Below are 18,083 nucleotides of genomic sequence, written 5' to 3'. Positions count from 1 at the left end.
ATGTCATTTCCTGAATCTATACATTTGCTGCTGGAAATCGGGAATAAGGAATAAAACACAGTAATAATGGTGTAGGAGCTTATCTTTCTGTGATTCAAAAGTATAAGCAGTTGGAAAAAGTTTGAATTCTACAGGTAAAGCTGATTGTTATGCTATGTTGGTGCTGGAATGCGTGGCAACAATTGTGGGCTGCCCCAGCACATCCTGTGCAAATGACACATTTCACTGGAATGTTTCAATATACATGTGAAAAATAAATTTGTATTTTGAATCTTGTTATTATACAACAATAGATCCACTCTAAGATTGGCTGGTTCATCAAAAATACTACAAGAGTAGAAATTTTAAAATTTTGGAATCTTTAAGCTTTCTTAGAATGTGAGCAAGCACAATGTGAAATGATAGTTATTGCCCATGCTGCAGGAATTACTTTACTCGTAGGAATCTTTCTAAATTAATGTAATGAACGTTAAAAGTCAAATCTATTGTAATGATTAGGAGTCAGAATATGTAGATCTGCCAGTTTGCCTCCTCATCAACATAGCACCTTTTGCAGTCATATTTTTTCTGATACCATCCCACTAATTATTGGATTTTGTGAAAATTAATTCACAATTGATCTTGAAGTAAGTCTTATCATGGGTGCAATTAATGTGTTCGTTAATTCATTAAAGCAAGCCTCACAGAAGGAATTTAAACTAAAGTATAATGCAGTGTTTCACTGTCAATTTGCTGTCCAAAATACAGCAAATGATGTAAATGCACTGCAGAATATCTTTAGAGTTTAAAATCAGCCATAGCATCAGAATCAGAATCAGGTTTAATATCACTGGCATATGTCGTGAAGTTTGTTGTTTTGTGGCTACAGTACATTGCAATGCATGATAATAAAAACTATAGATTACAGTAAGTAGTATATATAAAAAAACATTAAATAAGTAGTGTAAAAACAGAAAAAAAACTAAAGTAGTGATCATTGGTTCATTGTTTGATGGCAGAGGGGAAGAAACTGTTACTGAAATGTTGAGTGTGCATCTTCAGCCTCCTATACCTCCCCCTTGATGGTAGCGATGACCAATGAGAAGAGGCATGTCCTGGGAGATGAGGGTCCTTGATGGATGCCACCTTCTTGAGGCATCACCTTTTGTAGGTGTCCTGGATGCAAGGGGAGCTACCACCTGTGATGGAGCTGGCGGAGTTTACAACTTCCTGCAACTTTTACCGATCCGGTGTTGGGGCCCCTCCATACCAGACAGTGATACAACCAGTTAGAATGCTCTCCATGGTACATCTGTAGAAATGTGTGTGTCTTTAGAGACATACCAATGCTATAGAGAAAGCAAGGGACATTATTTAATATCAAAGCTAAAAACTGTAACTGTTTTTCCACTCACTGAACTCATTAGTCATCACCATTATTCCTTAGGGGACCAATATGCAGAAACTCCTGTCTTCACATAGCTGTTGGCTTACGTCTGCTTTCTGAAATGGGAGCAAAGTACAGTTTAAGGCCATTGTTTTAAACTACTTCATCCAGTTTGCATTGTTTTTTTTCCATGAAGATTTGCATTATTTCCATTTAAGAAAACTCCATCCCATGTCAGTAGGAATGAAATCAGAAATTACAATATACAGTACATATTGTGGTTTCCTACGGAAGGTGAAACAAAATTAATGATCCAAAAGAGACTAAATAATTGTTCCCTGCATTAAGCCTATTGATAGTCTGAAGTCCCCTCTCATTGAGCTGTCTGAGCTCTGACAGACACAAGATTATGAATCAGCCAACTGGGAGTGTAATGCTAAGGGATCTGAGCGCTCCTGTAGCATTAATGTTGAAAAGCAACAGCCTGTAGGATCAAAACTTTACTGATCTGCAAAAAAAATCTTCTGTTCTTTCCTGAATGATTACCAGTGAATAATTGTTCAGGAGAGGAACTTCTGTTGGAAGTTAATTAAGCAGTAACATGGAACCATTTTGAGAGTCTGATCAAAAATGAGTATCCTTGGAGGAAGCCAAAGGGAGAGAAAAATAATCAAACGTGGAATTATTTGTGTCCTTAATTTCAGATTCAGACTCAGTTTCAGTTTATTGTCATTTTAGAAACCACAAATGCAATGCAGTTAAAAAATGAGTCAACGTTCCCCCAGAATGCTATCACAAAAGCATATGACAAAACAGACTACACTAGAAAATCCACATAACGTTTGGCAATCCCCAATCCAGAGTCCGGAGAGGCTGCTGCGTATTAATATCGCACTACCATCTTAGCACGTTTCCCGGAAAGGAGCTCCAAAAACAAGACCAAAAACTAAAGCTACAAGATCTGCACAAAACCACATAATTACAGCATATAGTTACAACAGTGCAAACAATAGCATAATTGATTAAAAACAGACTATGGGCACAGTAAAAATAGTCCAAGATGTGTGCCCACATTTGATAACCTTCAATAACTTTGTGTCCACAACAGTCCGCATAAGACAAGAACTTTTAAGACAATTGTTAGCAGCATTTTTAGCACTTCATCACATCAGAAAAATCAGACAATGAGTCATAATAAACCATTAGTGTCTGTGTCCTGAAAAACCAGTTATAGAGCTAACAGACCTACTGGAGCAGAAGGCATCATAATATGTAACTTTGGGAGAAGTGTCATCAGGTACAAGGTAAAAAAATACATTTTTAAATAAATAATAATGTGAAGTTATAGTTCAATTAAGCTTTGGAGGTAAATCTTGTGACGGTGTGTCCCAGTTAGACTCTGGACTCACTGCAGTCTGGGATATTCTGGCTTAAAGTTTCAGTGTACTGTCAGGAGTTGGACTGTAGGGACCATCTCGCTGCCCACATTCTCTCATCTGAACTCAGCTCCGTTCAGTTTTCATTTCCACTCCTGCGTCCACATCATCCCAAACTCTGATTGACAAAAATAAGCTACTACAGCTAAGAGGAAATTAATAAGCTTTTGCATCTTCTCTAGCATTTGCAATGAACGTCCCCCATAAAATCAGTCAGGATTCAGAAACATTTGCTGCAAATTTTAATAAGAGCTATAAAAGATATAGCAGGCTTTACAATACGCTCAACTAAATACTTTAACATTGTTTACAATGGACTCAGTGTTTCTATTATGAATTTAGATGCTGGTTAGAGTATCATATATTTGTGGCAAGTGCAGATATTAATTTTCTCAGAGGATGAAACTTTTAATAGAAAAAGAATAAATGCTTATTTTACACAAAGCAATTGCTACATTGGCCTAAATATTAGATAGTAACCAAAATGTGATTTAAGTATGGATATTGGCAGGAGTACATGTGTTAGCCTCATTGGCTCACTATTCAGCAAGCTGAAGGTGCTAATCAGGTTGAAAGAGGACGGGATATTCAGATAGATAATTTATTGATCACAAAGGAATAACAGTGTCACAGTAGCATTACAGGTGCACAGATCTACATATCTTAGAAGTAAGAAACAGTAAAGAATAAGTTACCTCAAACAGAATAACAGGAGGGGGTCATTACTTCCCCATTTATAGGTTAACTCGTTATAGAGCCTAATGACTGAGGATAAGAATGGCCTCGTATAACGTTCTTTGGAGCAGCACTATTGTCTTAGTCTGTTACTAATATTACCCCTGTTCAGCCAATGTGTCATACAGAGAGTGAGAAACATTGTCCAGAATTGACATGATTTTCCATAGGGTCCATTGTTCTACCACAACCTCCAATGTGTCCATTTTGACTCCTATAACAGAGCCAGCCTTTCTAATCAGTTTATTGAGCCCCAACACACAACCAAATAGAGGATTGTATTGGTATTGACAGACTGGTGGAACATGTGACGTGTTGGCGCGTGGCCTCGTGGATAAGGCATCAGGTCTAGTGATGGTCATCAGGCCTGAAGATCACTGGTTGGAGCCTCAGCTGAGGCATTACATTGTGTCCTTGAGCAAGGCACTTAACAACACATTTCTCTGCAACGACACCAGTGTCAAGCTGCTTGGGTCCTAGTGCCCTTCCTTTGGACAACATCGGTGGTGTGGAGAGGGGAAGGCTTGCAGCTTGGGCAGCTACCGGTCTCCCATACAACCCTGTCCAGGCCTGCGCCCTGGAAACCTCCCAAGGCGCAAATCCATGGTCTCACGAGACTAATGGATGCCTAAAGAACATGTGAAGGAGAGGCCTGCATACTCCAAAGGACCTCAGTTGCTGGAGGAAGAAAGATGGCCCTGTTAGGCAAAAGCTAGGCATTTAGAAAGTGAGGCCGGTCGGCTGGAGATGTGGTTCAGGGCGGCACTTACATCCAGAAGCATTGATCTGCAGTGTTGCGCTGGAGATGGGAACAGAGCCAGAAATCCTAAAACTGATGATTCTAGATATTCAAAATAAAAACAAAAAAATGAAGGCAGCTTCTGTGGAGGAAGAAACAAAGTTGATGTATCATGTAGATAACCTTTCATCAGAACTATTTTTCCTTACCTTTTGGCAGCCACCTTTCAAGTTCTGCTGTTCGACCAAATCTGAGGGTGTGGGCAATGAGAACAGAAGACTCTTCAGGATACAATATATAGGGGACTAGCTATTGTTGTTAAACTTATAATCCTTAATTGATATTTACTTATTTTTGGGATTTTGGCAGTAGTGCTAAATCCAGCAGGTTTTGTCTATATTTAAATGCCCTTGAGGAAATTGTTCCACCTTCTGAAATCACTGCATTCCTTCTGATGAAAGTACTCCCACTGTGCTGTTGGTGAGTGTGTTCTAGGATTTTAACTCAACAATGATGAAGGAATGAGAATATATTTCCAAATTAGGGTAGTGTGTGGCAAAGGGAAACGTACTGGTGATGGTATTCCCTAAAACCATAAGATATAGGAGCAGAATTAGGTCTTTTGGCCCATCGTGTCTGCTCTGCCATTTCATCATGGCTGATCCAATTTTCCTCTTAGTCCCAATCTCCTGCCTTCTTCTGTATCCCTTCATGCCTTGACCAATCAAGAATCTGTCAACCTCTGCCTTAAATATACATAAAGACCTGACCTCCACAGCTGCCTGTGGCAAAGAATTCTACAGATTCACCACTCTCTGGCTAAAGAAATTCTTCCTCATCTCCATTCTAAAAGGACACCCCTCTATTCTGAGGCTGTGTCCTTTGGTCTTGGACTCTTCCACCATTGGAAACATCTTCTCCACTTCCACTTTATCAAGGCCTTTCACCATTCAGTAGGTTTCAATGAGGGCACCCATCATTCTTCTGAATTCTAGTGAATAAGGGCTCAGAGCCATCAAACACTCTTCATATGACATGTCATTCAATCCTGGAATCATTTTCGTGAACCTCCTTTGAACCCTCTCCAGTTTCAGCACATGGACCTGAACCTTTTTTCCATACTGATACAGGAAGATACAGAGTTAGAAGGCACTCTAAGAGTAAGAGTATCCTAAGGAGGATAGCAAAAGCTTTTTTAGGTATGTGAAGAGAAAGAAGATAGTTAAGAACAATGTTGGGCCCTTGAAGAATGAATTGGGTGAAATTGTTATGGGAAACAGAGAAATGGCAGAAGAATTTAATAAGTACTTTAGATCTGTCTTCACTAGGGAAGACACAAGCAATCTCCCAAATGTATGGATGGGCCAAGGACATAGGGTGACAGAGGAAATGAAACAGATTGACATTAGGAAGGAAACGGTGATGAGTAGACTGATGGGACTGAAGGCTGACAAATCCCCAGGTCCAGGTGGTCTGCATCCTAGGGTACTAACGGAGGTGGCCCTGGAAATTGCGGATGCATTGGTAATCATTTTCCAATGTTCCTTAGATTCAGGATCAGTTCCTGAGGATTGGAGAATGGCTAATGTTATCCCACTTTTCAAGAAAGGAGGGAGGGAGAAAACAGAGAACTATTGTCCTGTCAGCCTAACATCAGTAGTGGGAAAGATGCTAGAGTCCATTATTAAAGATGAAATAGTGGCATATCTAGATAGCAGTGATATGATTGGGCTGAGCCAGCGTGGATTTACCAAGGGAAAATCATGCTTGACTAAACTATTGGAGTTTTTCAAGGATGTAACCAGGAAGTTAGATGGGGGGGATCCAGTGGATGTAGTGTACCTCGATTTTAAGAAGGCATTTGATAAGGTCCCACATAGGAGATTGGTGGGTAAAATCAGAGCTCATGACATTGGGGGGAAGATATTGACATGGATGGAAAACTGGTTGGCAGATAGAAAGCAAAGGGTAACAGTGAATGGGTGTTTCTCGGAATGGCAGGTGGTGACTAGTGTGGTGCCACAGTGCTCGGTATTGGGACCACAGCTGTTTACGATTTACATCAATGATTTAGATGAAGGCATTTAGAATAACATCAGCAAGTTTCCTGATGATACTAAGCTGGGTGGCAGTGTGACATGTGATGAGGATGTTAGGAGAATTCAGGGTGACTTGGATAGGCTGAGTGAGTGGGCAGATACTTGGCAGATGACGTTTAATGTGAATAAGTGTGAGGTTATCCACTTTGGGAGTAAGAACAGGAAGGCAGATTATTATCTGAATGGAGTAGAGTTAGGTAAGGGGAGAAATACAAAGAGATCTAGGAGTCCTTGTTCATCAGTCACTGAAGGTGAATGAGCAAGTGCAGCAAACAGTGAAGAAGGCTAATGGAATGTTGGCCTTTGTTACAAAGGGAATTGAGTACAAGAGCAAGGAAATCCTTTTGCATTTGTACAGGGCCCTGGTAAGACCACACCTGGAGTATTTGGTCTCCAGGGTTAAGGAAGGACATCCTGGCTGTAGAGGAAGTGCAGCGTAGATTCACAAGGTTAATTCCTGGGATGACCGGACAGTCTTACGCAGAGAGGTTAGAGAGACTGGGCTTGTACACACTGGAATTAAGGAGATTGAGAGGGGATCTGATTGCAACATATAAGATTATTAAGAGATTGGACAAGATAGAGGCAGGAAATATGTTCCAGATGCTGGGAGAGTCCAGTACCAGACGGCATGGTTTGAGAATAAGGGGTAGGTCATTTAGGACAGAGTTAAGGAAAAACTTCCTCTCCCAGAGAGTTGTGGGGGTCTGGAATACACTGCCTCCGAAGGCAGTGGAGGCCAATTCTCTGGATGCTTTCAAGAAGTAGCTAGATAGATATGGATAGGGGAATCAAGGGATATGGAGACAAGACAGGAACAGGGTATTGATAGTTGATGATCAGCCATGATCTCAGAATGGCGGTGCAGGCTCGAAGGACCAAATGGTCTACTTCTGCACCTATTGTCTATTGTCTATAAATGTTCTACATTTGTTGATGGCACGTACTGCAGCCACTAAGTATTGTCAGTGGAGAAAATAAATTTTTTCGGGTGAATCAAGTGGGCTGCTTTGTCCTAGATTATGTTGAACACCTTGATCTGCACTCATCCAGGCAAAGGGAAAGTGTTCCATCACAGTTCTGTGACTTGCAAATGGGGAAAGACTTTGGCATGTTAGGGAGTGAATATTGGATGATTATTCAAAGATAACTTCACATCACATTCTGACATCTAGATATTTTGAACTTGGGTATTTTTTACTTGGACTAAGGCATATGAAATAGGAAGAGGAGTAGAACATTCATCACCTCAAATCTGCTCTGCCATTCAACAAAATCATGTTTGATATGATTCTGACCTCAACTCCACTCTCCTGCCTTTTTCCCATATCCCAGGAATCCCACTGTGGTACAGCAATCTATATGGCTAAGGCTAGAATATATTCATTGAATCTGCCGTTGTAGACTTGGGATAGAAAATTCCACTGATTTACAGGCTTCTGATAGAAATTGCTCATCTCCAACCCCTTTTTGATAAAACCATGACCTGGTTCTAGGATCACCCATATTCTAGTATGTTTCTTCTTTAGCATATGTTTTCTGGTTATGAAGGATGATAAACACTAAACTTACTCAGAGCCGCACAATGGTATAGCTGGTAAAGTCACAGCCTAGCATGCCGGAGACCTGTATTTAATCCTGACTGTGATGCTGTGCATATGGAGTTTGCCCATTCCCTGCAACCATGTTCATTTCCAACAGCTGCTCCAATTTCCTCCCAAATCCCAAAGTTAGGCTGATTGTTATAGGGTTTTTGAGAAGTACAGCACATCTATTCCATGCCAAAACCATTTCAACTGCCTACTCCCATTGATCTGCACCGAGACCATTGCCATCCATGTACCTATCCAAATTTCTCTTAAACGTTGAAATCAAGTTCACATACACCGTTTGTGAGGGCAGCTCATTCCACACTCTTATGACCCTCTGAGTGAAGAAATTTCCCCTCATGTTCCCCTTAAACTTTTCAGCTTTCACCCTTAACCCATGACCTATATGTTAATTAGACACTCCAGATTGCCCCTAGTGTGTGGGCAAGTGGTAGAATCTGGAAAGAGTTGATAAAAATGTGAGGAGAATTTAAAGTTAGGATTAATGTAGGATTAGCGAAAATGGGTGTTTAATATTAGGTATGGACTTAGTGGGCTGAAGGGCTAGTTCCCGTGCTGTATCTCTCTCTGATTTTGTGAACCTTGAATTTCCCTGGGATATTCTCTTTTAGGACTATAAGATACAGGAGCAGAAGTAGGCCATTCAACCCATCAATCTTTTCATCAAATATTCCCCAAACCAAATGATATTTCTCCCCATTGGACTTGCAGATACCTTATGAAATCACAAATCAGTGTTCATTTCTGCCTTTATCAACATAAGTTAGAGCTCAGAGGAGGAATCTGCAACCTTCATTTCTCAGTACAACACTCTGCTATTTTGTCACTTCCATCTCTATTGGAAGTTGTATTTTGTTGGCTCCAGGGCATTCTAACTGGGCAGCTAACTCACTGCAGACTGCTTAGGCGTCTTTCAAAGTCCACAGACCAGGTTATCTAAAACTAAGATTTCTTTCCAAAAAATATACTTCATTCATAAAGTTGTAAATGTATATAACACAGCCATTTATGTCACAGATTTTAATTCAAGCCAGTCATTATATTTACATTACATTAACAAAGCATGAAAATCCACTGGATATGGTCCTTCCAGCATTTATCTGCTAAGCTGTTCATCCATGTGGGTTTTGGTACAGACACCACCAAAGCAGGGACCTAATAGAAGCTTGTAGAACTGTAAGAGGCAAAGACGGGATAAACAACCAGAATCTTTTTCCCAGGGTAGACATGTGGTTACTGGAGTGCCCAGCTTGACGGTGAGAAGGGAAAGTTTAAAGGGAGTATGTAGGGCAGGTTCTTTATACAGACAATGGACAGTGCCTAGACCGCGCTGCTAGGGATGGAAATGGAAGTAGGTACTGGCCACACTCAGACATAGGAGCAGAATTAGGCCATCTAGCCCATCGAGTCAGCTCTGCCATTCAATCATGGCTGATCCTTTTTTTTTTCTCCTCCTCAACCCCAGCTCTCAGCCTTCTCCCCGTAACCTTTGATTCAGTAGGGTAGCCTCCAACCTAACGGTATGAACATCGATTTATCCTCCCAGTAAACAGATTTTCCACCCCTCTCCCCTTCCCCTATTCCTTACTCTGGCCTTTAACCTCTTCTCACCTGCCTATTACTTCCTCCTGGATTCCCTCCTCCTTCCCTCTGTCCTATGGTCCACTGTCCTCTCCTACCAGATTCCTTCTTCTCTGACTCTTGACCTTTCCTGCCCACCTGGCTTCCCCATCACCTTCCAGCGAGCTTCCTTCCCCTCCCCCACCTTTTTATTCTGGCAACTTCTCAGGGCTGTCACAGGGTCTCAGCCTGAAACGTCAGCTGTCTACTCGTTTCCATTGGTGCTGTCTGCCCTGCTGACTTGCCTTCTGTGTGTTACTGTGTAAAAGTGGCTTCTACAAGGCTTTCAGGTAGGCTGATGAATATGCAGAGAATGCAGGGATACAAATCGTGTGCAGGCAGAAGGGATTGGTTTAACTTGGCATCGTGGGCCGAAGGGCCTGTTTCTGTGCTATACTGTTCCACATTCTGTGATTTGTAGCATCTGCCACAGCTCAGGTGGAACCATCAGTTTGTGGGTCATCGACAGTGACCCGCATGCAGACAGCAACCCTGCTCCATTCAAATCAGCTCCCAAGCGGCATCTTTCTGAACAGTGTGAGCATCGATCTGTTCCTGATGTCAGAGGGTAGATCTCTTGCCCAAAGAGCTGAGTGTAGCTGACCTCTGACGGTACCTTCAAAGCAGCTGTCACTAGCTCTAGGTGAGGTTGTGAGGCGATTCTCCCAGCCAGTCCTGCAGTATGTCAGTCATTGATACTGGCCCCACACTAAGATGCACAGACACCCTACTCTACTGAACTACTGTACCAGATCCCCTGTCAGTGGTCCAGACTGCAGAAGACTAGTGCCCAGTGCATCTCCCTGTAACACAGTTCTCTACACTCATCAGTTGATCCAAAGGCACACTGAGGTCTTATCATCCTCTCCCCCTTCCTCTCTCTCTCCAGTGTCCCTTGTTCCCTGTGCTTCTCTTCTTCCATGTCTTCTTTCATTAGTAGGCAGGGGCAGGAAAAACCTTTTGGTGATGTGGGTAATGAAGTAATCAAATAGAGGGGGATGTGGTCATCACAATGAAATACTGACAGCAGACATTTCTGGTGAAGAACAAGAACTTGCAAATACTATCAATCTGTGCAGCTGTCCTCATTCACCCAGCCTCACTGTTTCTACCAAAATGGTTTGATGAAAGGCAGTCATCATGATGGTTTCGGTGGTCTGAGGTGAGTGCGGGTAGTGGGAAGGGGCAGAATGTCTGTGGTGAGGAGAGAAGACAGTGGTGGTATACAGTAAGGTGAGAGATGTGAAGGGTAACAGCTTGTGTGATTGATTTGTATATCTGAGCAGGCACCACCTTGAAAGAACAATTACTACTCTATTGGTTGAGAGCTCACCTTGACATTTTTGGTCAAGTCATGAAATTGCTGCTGCTGCATATGTGACCCACTGCATAGCGGACCTCCAGACATCATGCCCAACTCTCAGGGTGCAAGGCATCTCTCTTGCTTGATATCCACCTCATATATCAGAACTTTGGTGTGTTATATGAATTCCTGAGCTTTTAGCCTTCTCTACCCTGCCCTTCATGATAGTCACAATGTTGTTCCACTTCCTGCAATAAGGCAGATGCTTTTAAAGGCTGATGTCCTTTTATGATGACTCCACAGCCAAGTGTCAACAGCAACTGTACTGAATTTAGCATGATCCTATTAGGAACCATGCAGGTCCTGTTTTAGCACACGTTACTGGGTGTACACTGTCGTAACAACATTTCAATCCTCCTTTCGGCCAATTACATTATTTGTTGGAAGAGCACTAGTGAACTCGCTTCTCTGGTCCTCAAGAGCCTTTGTCTCATCTGTAAGGCACGTGTTAGGAAGCAAATGGTCTGTTTTTTCACTTTTGTAGGTGGTTCTTTCCCCAATAACAGCAATTAATACTAACAACCCATTTAATTGGCAAAACCCTAAATATTGAGTCTGTACAATCCACAAAATGCACAATAGCACCTCCTCTAGGCTTCTTCAGAAACACATCCCAAATCTAAATCCTTGTCATTTTGAAAGACAATTTAATCAGACATATAGGAATACCACCCTCTACAGGATCCCCTTCAACTCACACAAATCCTGATTTGAAAAATACATCCCCCATCCTTCATCTTCATTAGGTCAAGATCCTGTAAGTCTCTATCAGCAAGTAGGAACTTATTCAGCAGCAGGTCCACCAAAGGTTCAGGAAAGTGCCTCACCATGAGTTTGAAGAGACCAGCAGATTTTACAGACTGTGCCCATTGTGCACTTCATCACAATCAGTGTTACCCTGAAGGCATTGAGAGATTCCACATTCACAGTGAAAACGGTTGATATCTGCACTCCTCCAGGAAATTCATAAGTATTTAAAATTGAATAAGAAACTATGCTTTTGCAGATTATACAAATATCCTCTGATCTTCCCCAAGCAATCTATTTAAAATATCCTCTCAAGAGGAAAATAACGTAGCAATATTGTATCCATCCATGAATAGATCACAAAATGTGGTATTCCTGCAAAGAGTAACCACAGCTAAGGATTCTAAAGCTCACTGTGTGAAAGAGGTGGCACATTAACTGTGCCAGCAACCTGGGTCCAATACTTGCCACTGCCTGTAAGGAGTTGTACCTTCTCCCCATGACCATGGGATGTCCTCTGGGTGCTCCGATTTCCTCCCACATTCCAAAGACTTATGGGTCAGTAGGCTAACTGGTCACGTGTGTAATTGGGCAGTGCAGACTCGTGCTATATTTCTAGATAAAAAAGAAACCAAAACTGATCAGAGGATTCCTAATACAGTCTAACCAGAGTCTTGTGCAAAGGCAAGATAATGACTTACACAACCAAAAATATTGTTTGCTTTGGTTGTCAATGCTACAGTTTTGGTGAATATGTAAGGAGCTATTAAGATTCCTTTTCCTCTCAACTGATAATAAATTAGCTACCATTCAGAGTCTGTTTGCACTTGGTAAATTAAATAACAAGGCTGAAGGCCAGAGTTTGAGATGCACTCAGTAAATTGATTAACAAGGCTGAAGGCTAGAGACCAGACATCCTTTGGTAGCTTGAAACCCACATGTAGTATCCCCTCCTGCCACACAGTCCTGATGTTCAACTAACTTTCAGCAGGTATCGGAGAGAATAGCTATAACCTTTTATGTTGTGGGATCTGTGGTAACACAGTGAATAAGAAATAACAAAATTAGATTGTGAGTGTCAGGCTCCCAACATGTTTTTGGAGCCTGAAATAATCCAACAGCAGCACCAGTACCTGTTAGAACTGTAGCATGTGATTACCTTTGATTCTGGCCCTTGCCTACTTTATTTCCATAGCTCCTTTTGCAATCCCAAAACATCCCAAATCACTTAAAATGATTTTTTTTTAATGGTAATGTTGTTGAGAGAAAATTGTGAGCCTGAATAAGAGAATTGGCATGAGAGGAGGGCATTCCGGCCATTGCTCTCTGAAAAAGCCCTCCAATTAGCCCTGCATCACTGTCCTTCACAATATCCCTGGGATTTCCTCCTTTTGAGTACTCATTCAATTCCATTTTGAAAATCACCATTTTACTTGCATCATACCTTCAAGCATATAAAAACGACTTGACACTTTAAAAAATTCCTGATCACACCCCTGTTGTTTTGACATCGCCTTATATTTCAGTCCTCTTACTACTACTGACAATAATTGCCCCTTATTTATTCCATCAAGTTGACACCACTTTTCTTCAATAAATGCCATGGGATTTCTATTTCACCAAATTCATGGGAAGAGTCTTGATTTAACATGTGATCTCATCCTGAAGACTTCTGATGGGAACTTAGATCACATCGCATGACATGTTCGAGTGATAGAGTTATAAAGAGATAGGGCACAGAAACAGACCCTTCAGACTACACAGTCTACACAATCTTTAACCATCCATTTCAGATCTGCAGATTCACTCGTGTTGCCCATTTCAGAACTAATCCTATCCTGACCCATTTTATCCTTCCCACATTCCCATCAAACTCACACTTCCTGTCCCCTCCCCCAAGGGCAACTTACAGTGGACCATTAAACCCACTAACCAACACATTTTTTGGGACGCCGGAGGAACCTGAACGAAATTCACACATAGAGACTGTAGAAAGGCCAGTCACCACTAGAGGTCAGTATTGAGCCTGGGTCACTGGTGCTGTGAGAGAACTGCTGTCTCACCCTGAATAAATTTTGTGTCAATTATTCATAACCAGAGGACATAAAATTAAAGATGATAGAGGAAAAATGTTTATATGAACTCATGGAATTTGACTTACTTTCTTGTTTGATCAGTGATGTTTACACAGGAGTTTATAGCCTTTAAAAGAGGAGCTAATTGCAGTCATTGTGAGTGTCACAAGTGATTGACCACCATCTAGATTAGGTTGCTTTGGATGAGAAAAGATATTGAAAGTTTGATCAAGAAATAAAGGGAAATATGTGATGGGTATAGGCAACTGGAATTAAGTGAGATTCTTCAGGAATATATAGAAAGTAGGAGATAATTTAAGAAAGGGATTAAAAGTGCAAATAAGAGTCATGAAATATCCCTGGAGGGTTAGCCAGAGAAACAGTAGGGTCCCCTTCAGAGAAACCAGAAGAGCAATCTATGTATGATGCAAGGGAATGTGGCTGTCCTAGAATTCAGGGGTTCCCAACCTTTTTTATGCCATGAACCCCTACCATTAACTGAGGGGGCCATGGACCCCAGGTTGAGAATCATTGTGGTGAATGCTTCTCATCTGTATTCACCATAGACAAGGATACACAAGTAGCTAGTTCAGGGAGGAGTAGGTTGATCGTATGGGACACAATAGTATCAAGAAGGTGGATATAATAGATCTTTACAGCAATAAATCTCCAGAGTCAGGTAAGTACTAGCCCACAGGGTGGAGATTGTCAGCATGGGTATGATGGACTGAATGGCCCATTTCAATGGAGTACAACTCTATAACTCAATCACTCCCGTGCCTCCTCCCTCGGTAGTTGTTTCCGACACACTAAAAGAGCACAGGCATCCATAGGTTCACTTAAAAGAATGATCTCCCACCACATGTTTCATGGCATTTGCACCAAAGCGAAAGGCTAAGTTAGGACCATGGTGTGAAATTACAAGAAATCACTCTATTGTCTTATGCCCTTCCAAAAGCCATCTGAAATGATATGGCAAGGGTGTGGACAACTTGATGATAGTGAGAAAAATGTGGTGCGGATTCTGAAATTTCATGCACAGTTCCTTTAACACAATTAGTTGCAGCAAAAAACTATCTACACTCAATATTTACTAAGACATGTCTAAGAGTGCATAATTTAAATTGATCAGTATGTTATTAATGCAGTTCGATGACTATGAATGCTGAACAGTTTGTTTCATCTGCTTCTTCCTGCAGCACAATATGCCTTTCTGGAGGATATCAAGCCACTCTGATCTGTTGGCTTTGAACCAAGCACTGGAACTTGAATACTTGTAGCTGCCTTGTGCAGCACAGCCAGAGATACAAAGTCAACAACTATTAGCAACCCTTAGGAATATGTGAAGTTTCCCTCAGTGATCTACAGCACCTCTGGCTTCCACGTTTGTCTTAAGAAATGAAGAGAATTGATTTTGTCATGTGAGGCTATTGAGAATTCAAACTGCTGAACAGTGACTGGTACATTGAACCTCTGCATAAGGAACTATGTTGGTCTTAGGAAAATATTGTTCATTATAGATAAAGTACAAGTTGTGTGTATTTTACAACTCTTCAAGTGATTATACAATGCCCAGGATGCTTGAACAGCTCATACAATGAACTAGTTCTTTTAAGAAACATGAAGCTGCTTCCAGTGCATCCGGCATGAAGTTGTTCAACGGCATTCCTTGCCATTGGATTGTCTCAATAATGCAGTGTTTCTAGCAAACTTTAGTCTGCTTATCCAGGCTGAACCTGCATTAGAAGTGCACTGGGCTACATTGACAATCACATCTAGACCTGCAGTATGTGTAACTTAGTTACTGTGAGAGCTTACACTAAGTTAGCAGCTGGATTCAAAAACATAATTGCTTTCATGAGGATAGTCACTTTTTGTAAAGCTTGACAAGAAGAATATACATAAATGATGTGTTGTGCCTTAAAAGAAGACAGTGTTGGTGTGTTACAATGTAACTTTTGTTCCACAAATGTGTAGATAAATTCTTTGTGATGATTATTTTTTTGAAATGACCAAATTATTAAAAGAATCAGAAGTAAAAGATTTCTGCGTTGTATAAGCAGAGAAGCAATGTTCCAGGCTGTTGGTCTAACAGGAAATTAAAGAATTGGAGAGTTTTTGTGTTTTACTTGGATTTTAGTGTTTAATTGTAAATTACAATCCTTAATAATATCCAGGAGAAACTTTTTAATTTAAACTGTGAGGTAATCTATTTTAGTCATTAAGAAACGGCTTGACACTTTTTGACATTATACTAGTTTTACCATTTCTGGGAAATTTCTTAAAGAATTTTGGTTTGGGCACTTATTTGATTTCATGCAAGTTTATATTTTCTTTAAATCTAAAAAAGTATACTCCCCGTCCTTACTGACTACATATAAACTTCATCCTAATCCAGCCTCCCTCCCTCCATGTGATGTTTCAGAACAAAAAGGGAATGAATACATTGACAAAGGTTTTGAACAAGTTTAAAGGCTTATTGTATTTTCATCAACAGATTCATTCTACAAATAGTAAGCTATCCAACATCCCTTGTTGAGATTTGCTTTCTAAACCAGTATTTGCAATTACCAGTGTGTTTTAAAGACCTGGTTCATAAGACATACCCATAAATAAAGCCTTTAAACTAAATTTCTCTTATATGAAATAAATGTAGTTGTGCATTACGTACTTTACGGCATTTTGGCAGATGGGATAAAGCATGTTAAGAAAGGATAGTAGGATTGCATTAAAATACTAAAACATAGCAATAAAGTTTTCTAAATATATAAAACTGCTTTTATTATAACTCAGTTGCATCGTCGTTGAGCCTCCCTAGTATTGCATTATCAATTTCTGAATACAACCTGACTTTTCTCTGTAGCAATGAGACACTCCTGTGATATTTAGGCTTCTGATATTTTGTGTCTATTTATATGGAACTTCTGCACAGTTTATAAAAGTACCAGCATTCTGACCTTTATATCACATAAGCATCTCCCTCCTGACTAAATAAAAACCAAATTATACATAATGAAGACTGGGTACTCTGCCAATATGCTGTAGCTCCTCAGCTCAGTGTGTGATTTAGTAAAGGGGATTTCAGACGATGCACACTACATTGACACACCACTGATTTGTCTAACTTTGTTCCTACAGATACTAGCTATGGGGCTAAAGAATAATATGTATTGCCCACACAGCAATGTTTTAGTGGTAACACTATACTGTATATGTTTTTTTATTTATTTTGATTGTGCTTTCTGAACATTAAAATCAACTCTTGTGGAAATTCAGATGGTCCTGGTTTTTTTGTAATATATTTAGTGTGAATTATCTAAATTTACATGTACAGAAACAATCTTGATACTTATGTGTTTCAAAATGAATAAAGCAAACTAATTTCAATAATTCAGACAATCGCAGTTTTTGAGACACATGAAAGTGTGTTTCATTAAGAAACTCAGTGGTGGAATGTCTAATTTAGATATGTAACAGTAGTTTGTCAACAGGAAATCAGCACAGAATGGAAGGTGAGGATGAACTGGAGTATGAAGGTTTGAGGGGTGAATTAAAGTGGGAATTCCATATTCAATGGACAATGTAATTGGAGTGCTGCTTTTGGATGAGTTAAAGCTTATTTAGGCTGGTTTGGTTTGAGGACTTGAGAGGAATGTACAGCAGAGTGACAAAGTCCTAAATGAGAGTTAGGATGAGTTAAGGACTGAAGTAAATGAAAAAATAGAGCTGGGCATATATGTCACTAGTGCCTGATTGCAATTGAGGGGTTAAATTGGATAGTGCTTGAAGAAAAAACAGAGGAATCGTGACTTTTCACCCACACCAGTTCAATAAGCTGCAGATGGTGCATGAAATTCCTTTATTTGCCATATCACATTAGCAGGAAGGAGTATCATGAGAGATCAGCACCGCTGCAGGCTAAGCTGCACTGTATAAAGCTTGCCTACACCATTGGAAGGAAGCCATCTATTTTGGCAGCAGCTGGTGGTGTTCGGCCTTGCCAGAATACACAAGTCATACTTTGTTGAAGGATGTAGGAAGACAGCAGGATGTCCCATGTTCACAGGGGGTCATGTTGATCTGCTCAAAAGGCAGTGGGTTAAGACCTTTGTGGAGGAAAAAGCCAAGAACTGAACTCAAGACCAATGCAGATGCCCCCTTGTCGGCTCAGTAACATATTGTTCAAGGAACCCATCCCAAATACACTCAATAAACTCTTCTTCAAGGCTGCCATGTCCGACTTGATTAGTCCAGTCAATATGAAAGTTAAAATCCCCCATAATTATAGCTGTT

General features: G+C 40.6%; 2 protein-coding genes across 10 annotated transcripts in view; one reads left to right on the top strand and one right to left on the bottom strand.

The window, feature by feature from the left end:
• The window catches only part of eya4 (EYA transcriptional coactivator and phosphatase 4), a 419,225-nt gene extending 402,158 nt beyond the window's left edge, over positions 1-17,067 (top strand). For all 6 annotated transcript variants that reach the window (XM_059982433.1, XM_059982435.1, XM_059982432.1 and 3 more), the window contains one exon: positions 14,990-17,067. In XM_059982433.1, coding sequence (XP_059838416.1) covers positions 14,990-15,070 — 81 coding nt within the window. In that variant the 3' untranslated portion in view covers positions 15,071-17,067. The remainder of the gene's footprint in view (positions 1-14,989) is intronic.
• The window catches only part of LOC132400909 (uncharacterized), a 31,806-nt gene that overhangs the window by 7,177 nt on the left and 6,546 nt on the right, over positions 1-18,083 (bottom strand). Inside the window, exons 1-2 of one of the 4 annotated variants that reach the window (XM_059982437.1) lie at positions 4,308-7,702; positions 1,395-1,482 (exon numbers count right to left, since the gene is read on the bottom strand). The gene's annotated coding sequence lies outside the window, so the exon portion shown is untranslated. Of the gene's footprint in view, positions 1-1,394; positions 7,703-18,083 lie in introns of those variants that run through there. The other 3 variants (XM_059982438.1, XM_059982439.1, XM_059982436.1) reach the window with 3 other exon arrangements.

Source organism: Hypanus sabinus, chromosome 10 (genome assembly GCF_030144855.1).
Source record: "Hypanus sabinus isolate sHypSab1 chromosome 10, sHypSab1.hap1, whole genome shotgun sequence".
In the NCBI taxonomy this organism is placed as follows: Eukaryota; Metazoa; Chordata; class Chondrichthyes; order Myliobatiformes; family Dasyatidae; genus Hypanus; species Hypanus sabinus.
This window is presented reverse-complemented; position numbering and strand designations above follow the sequence as displayed.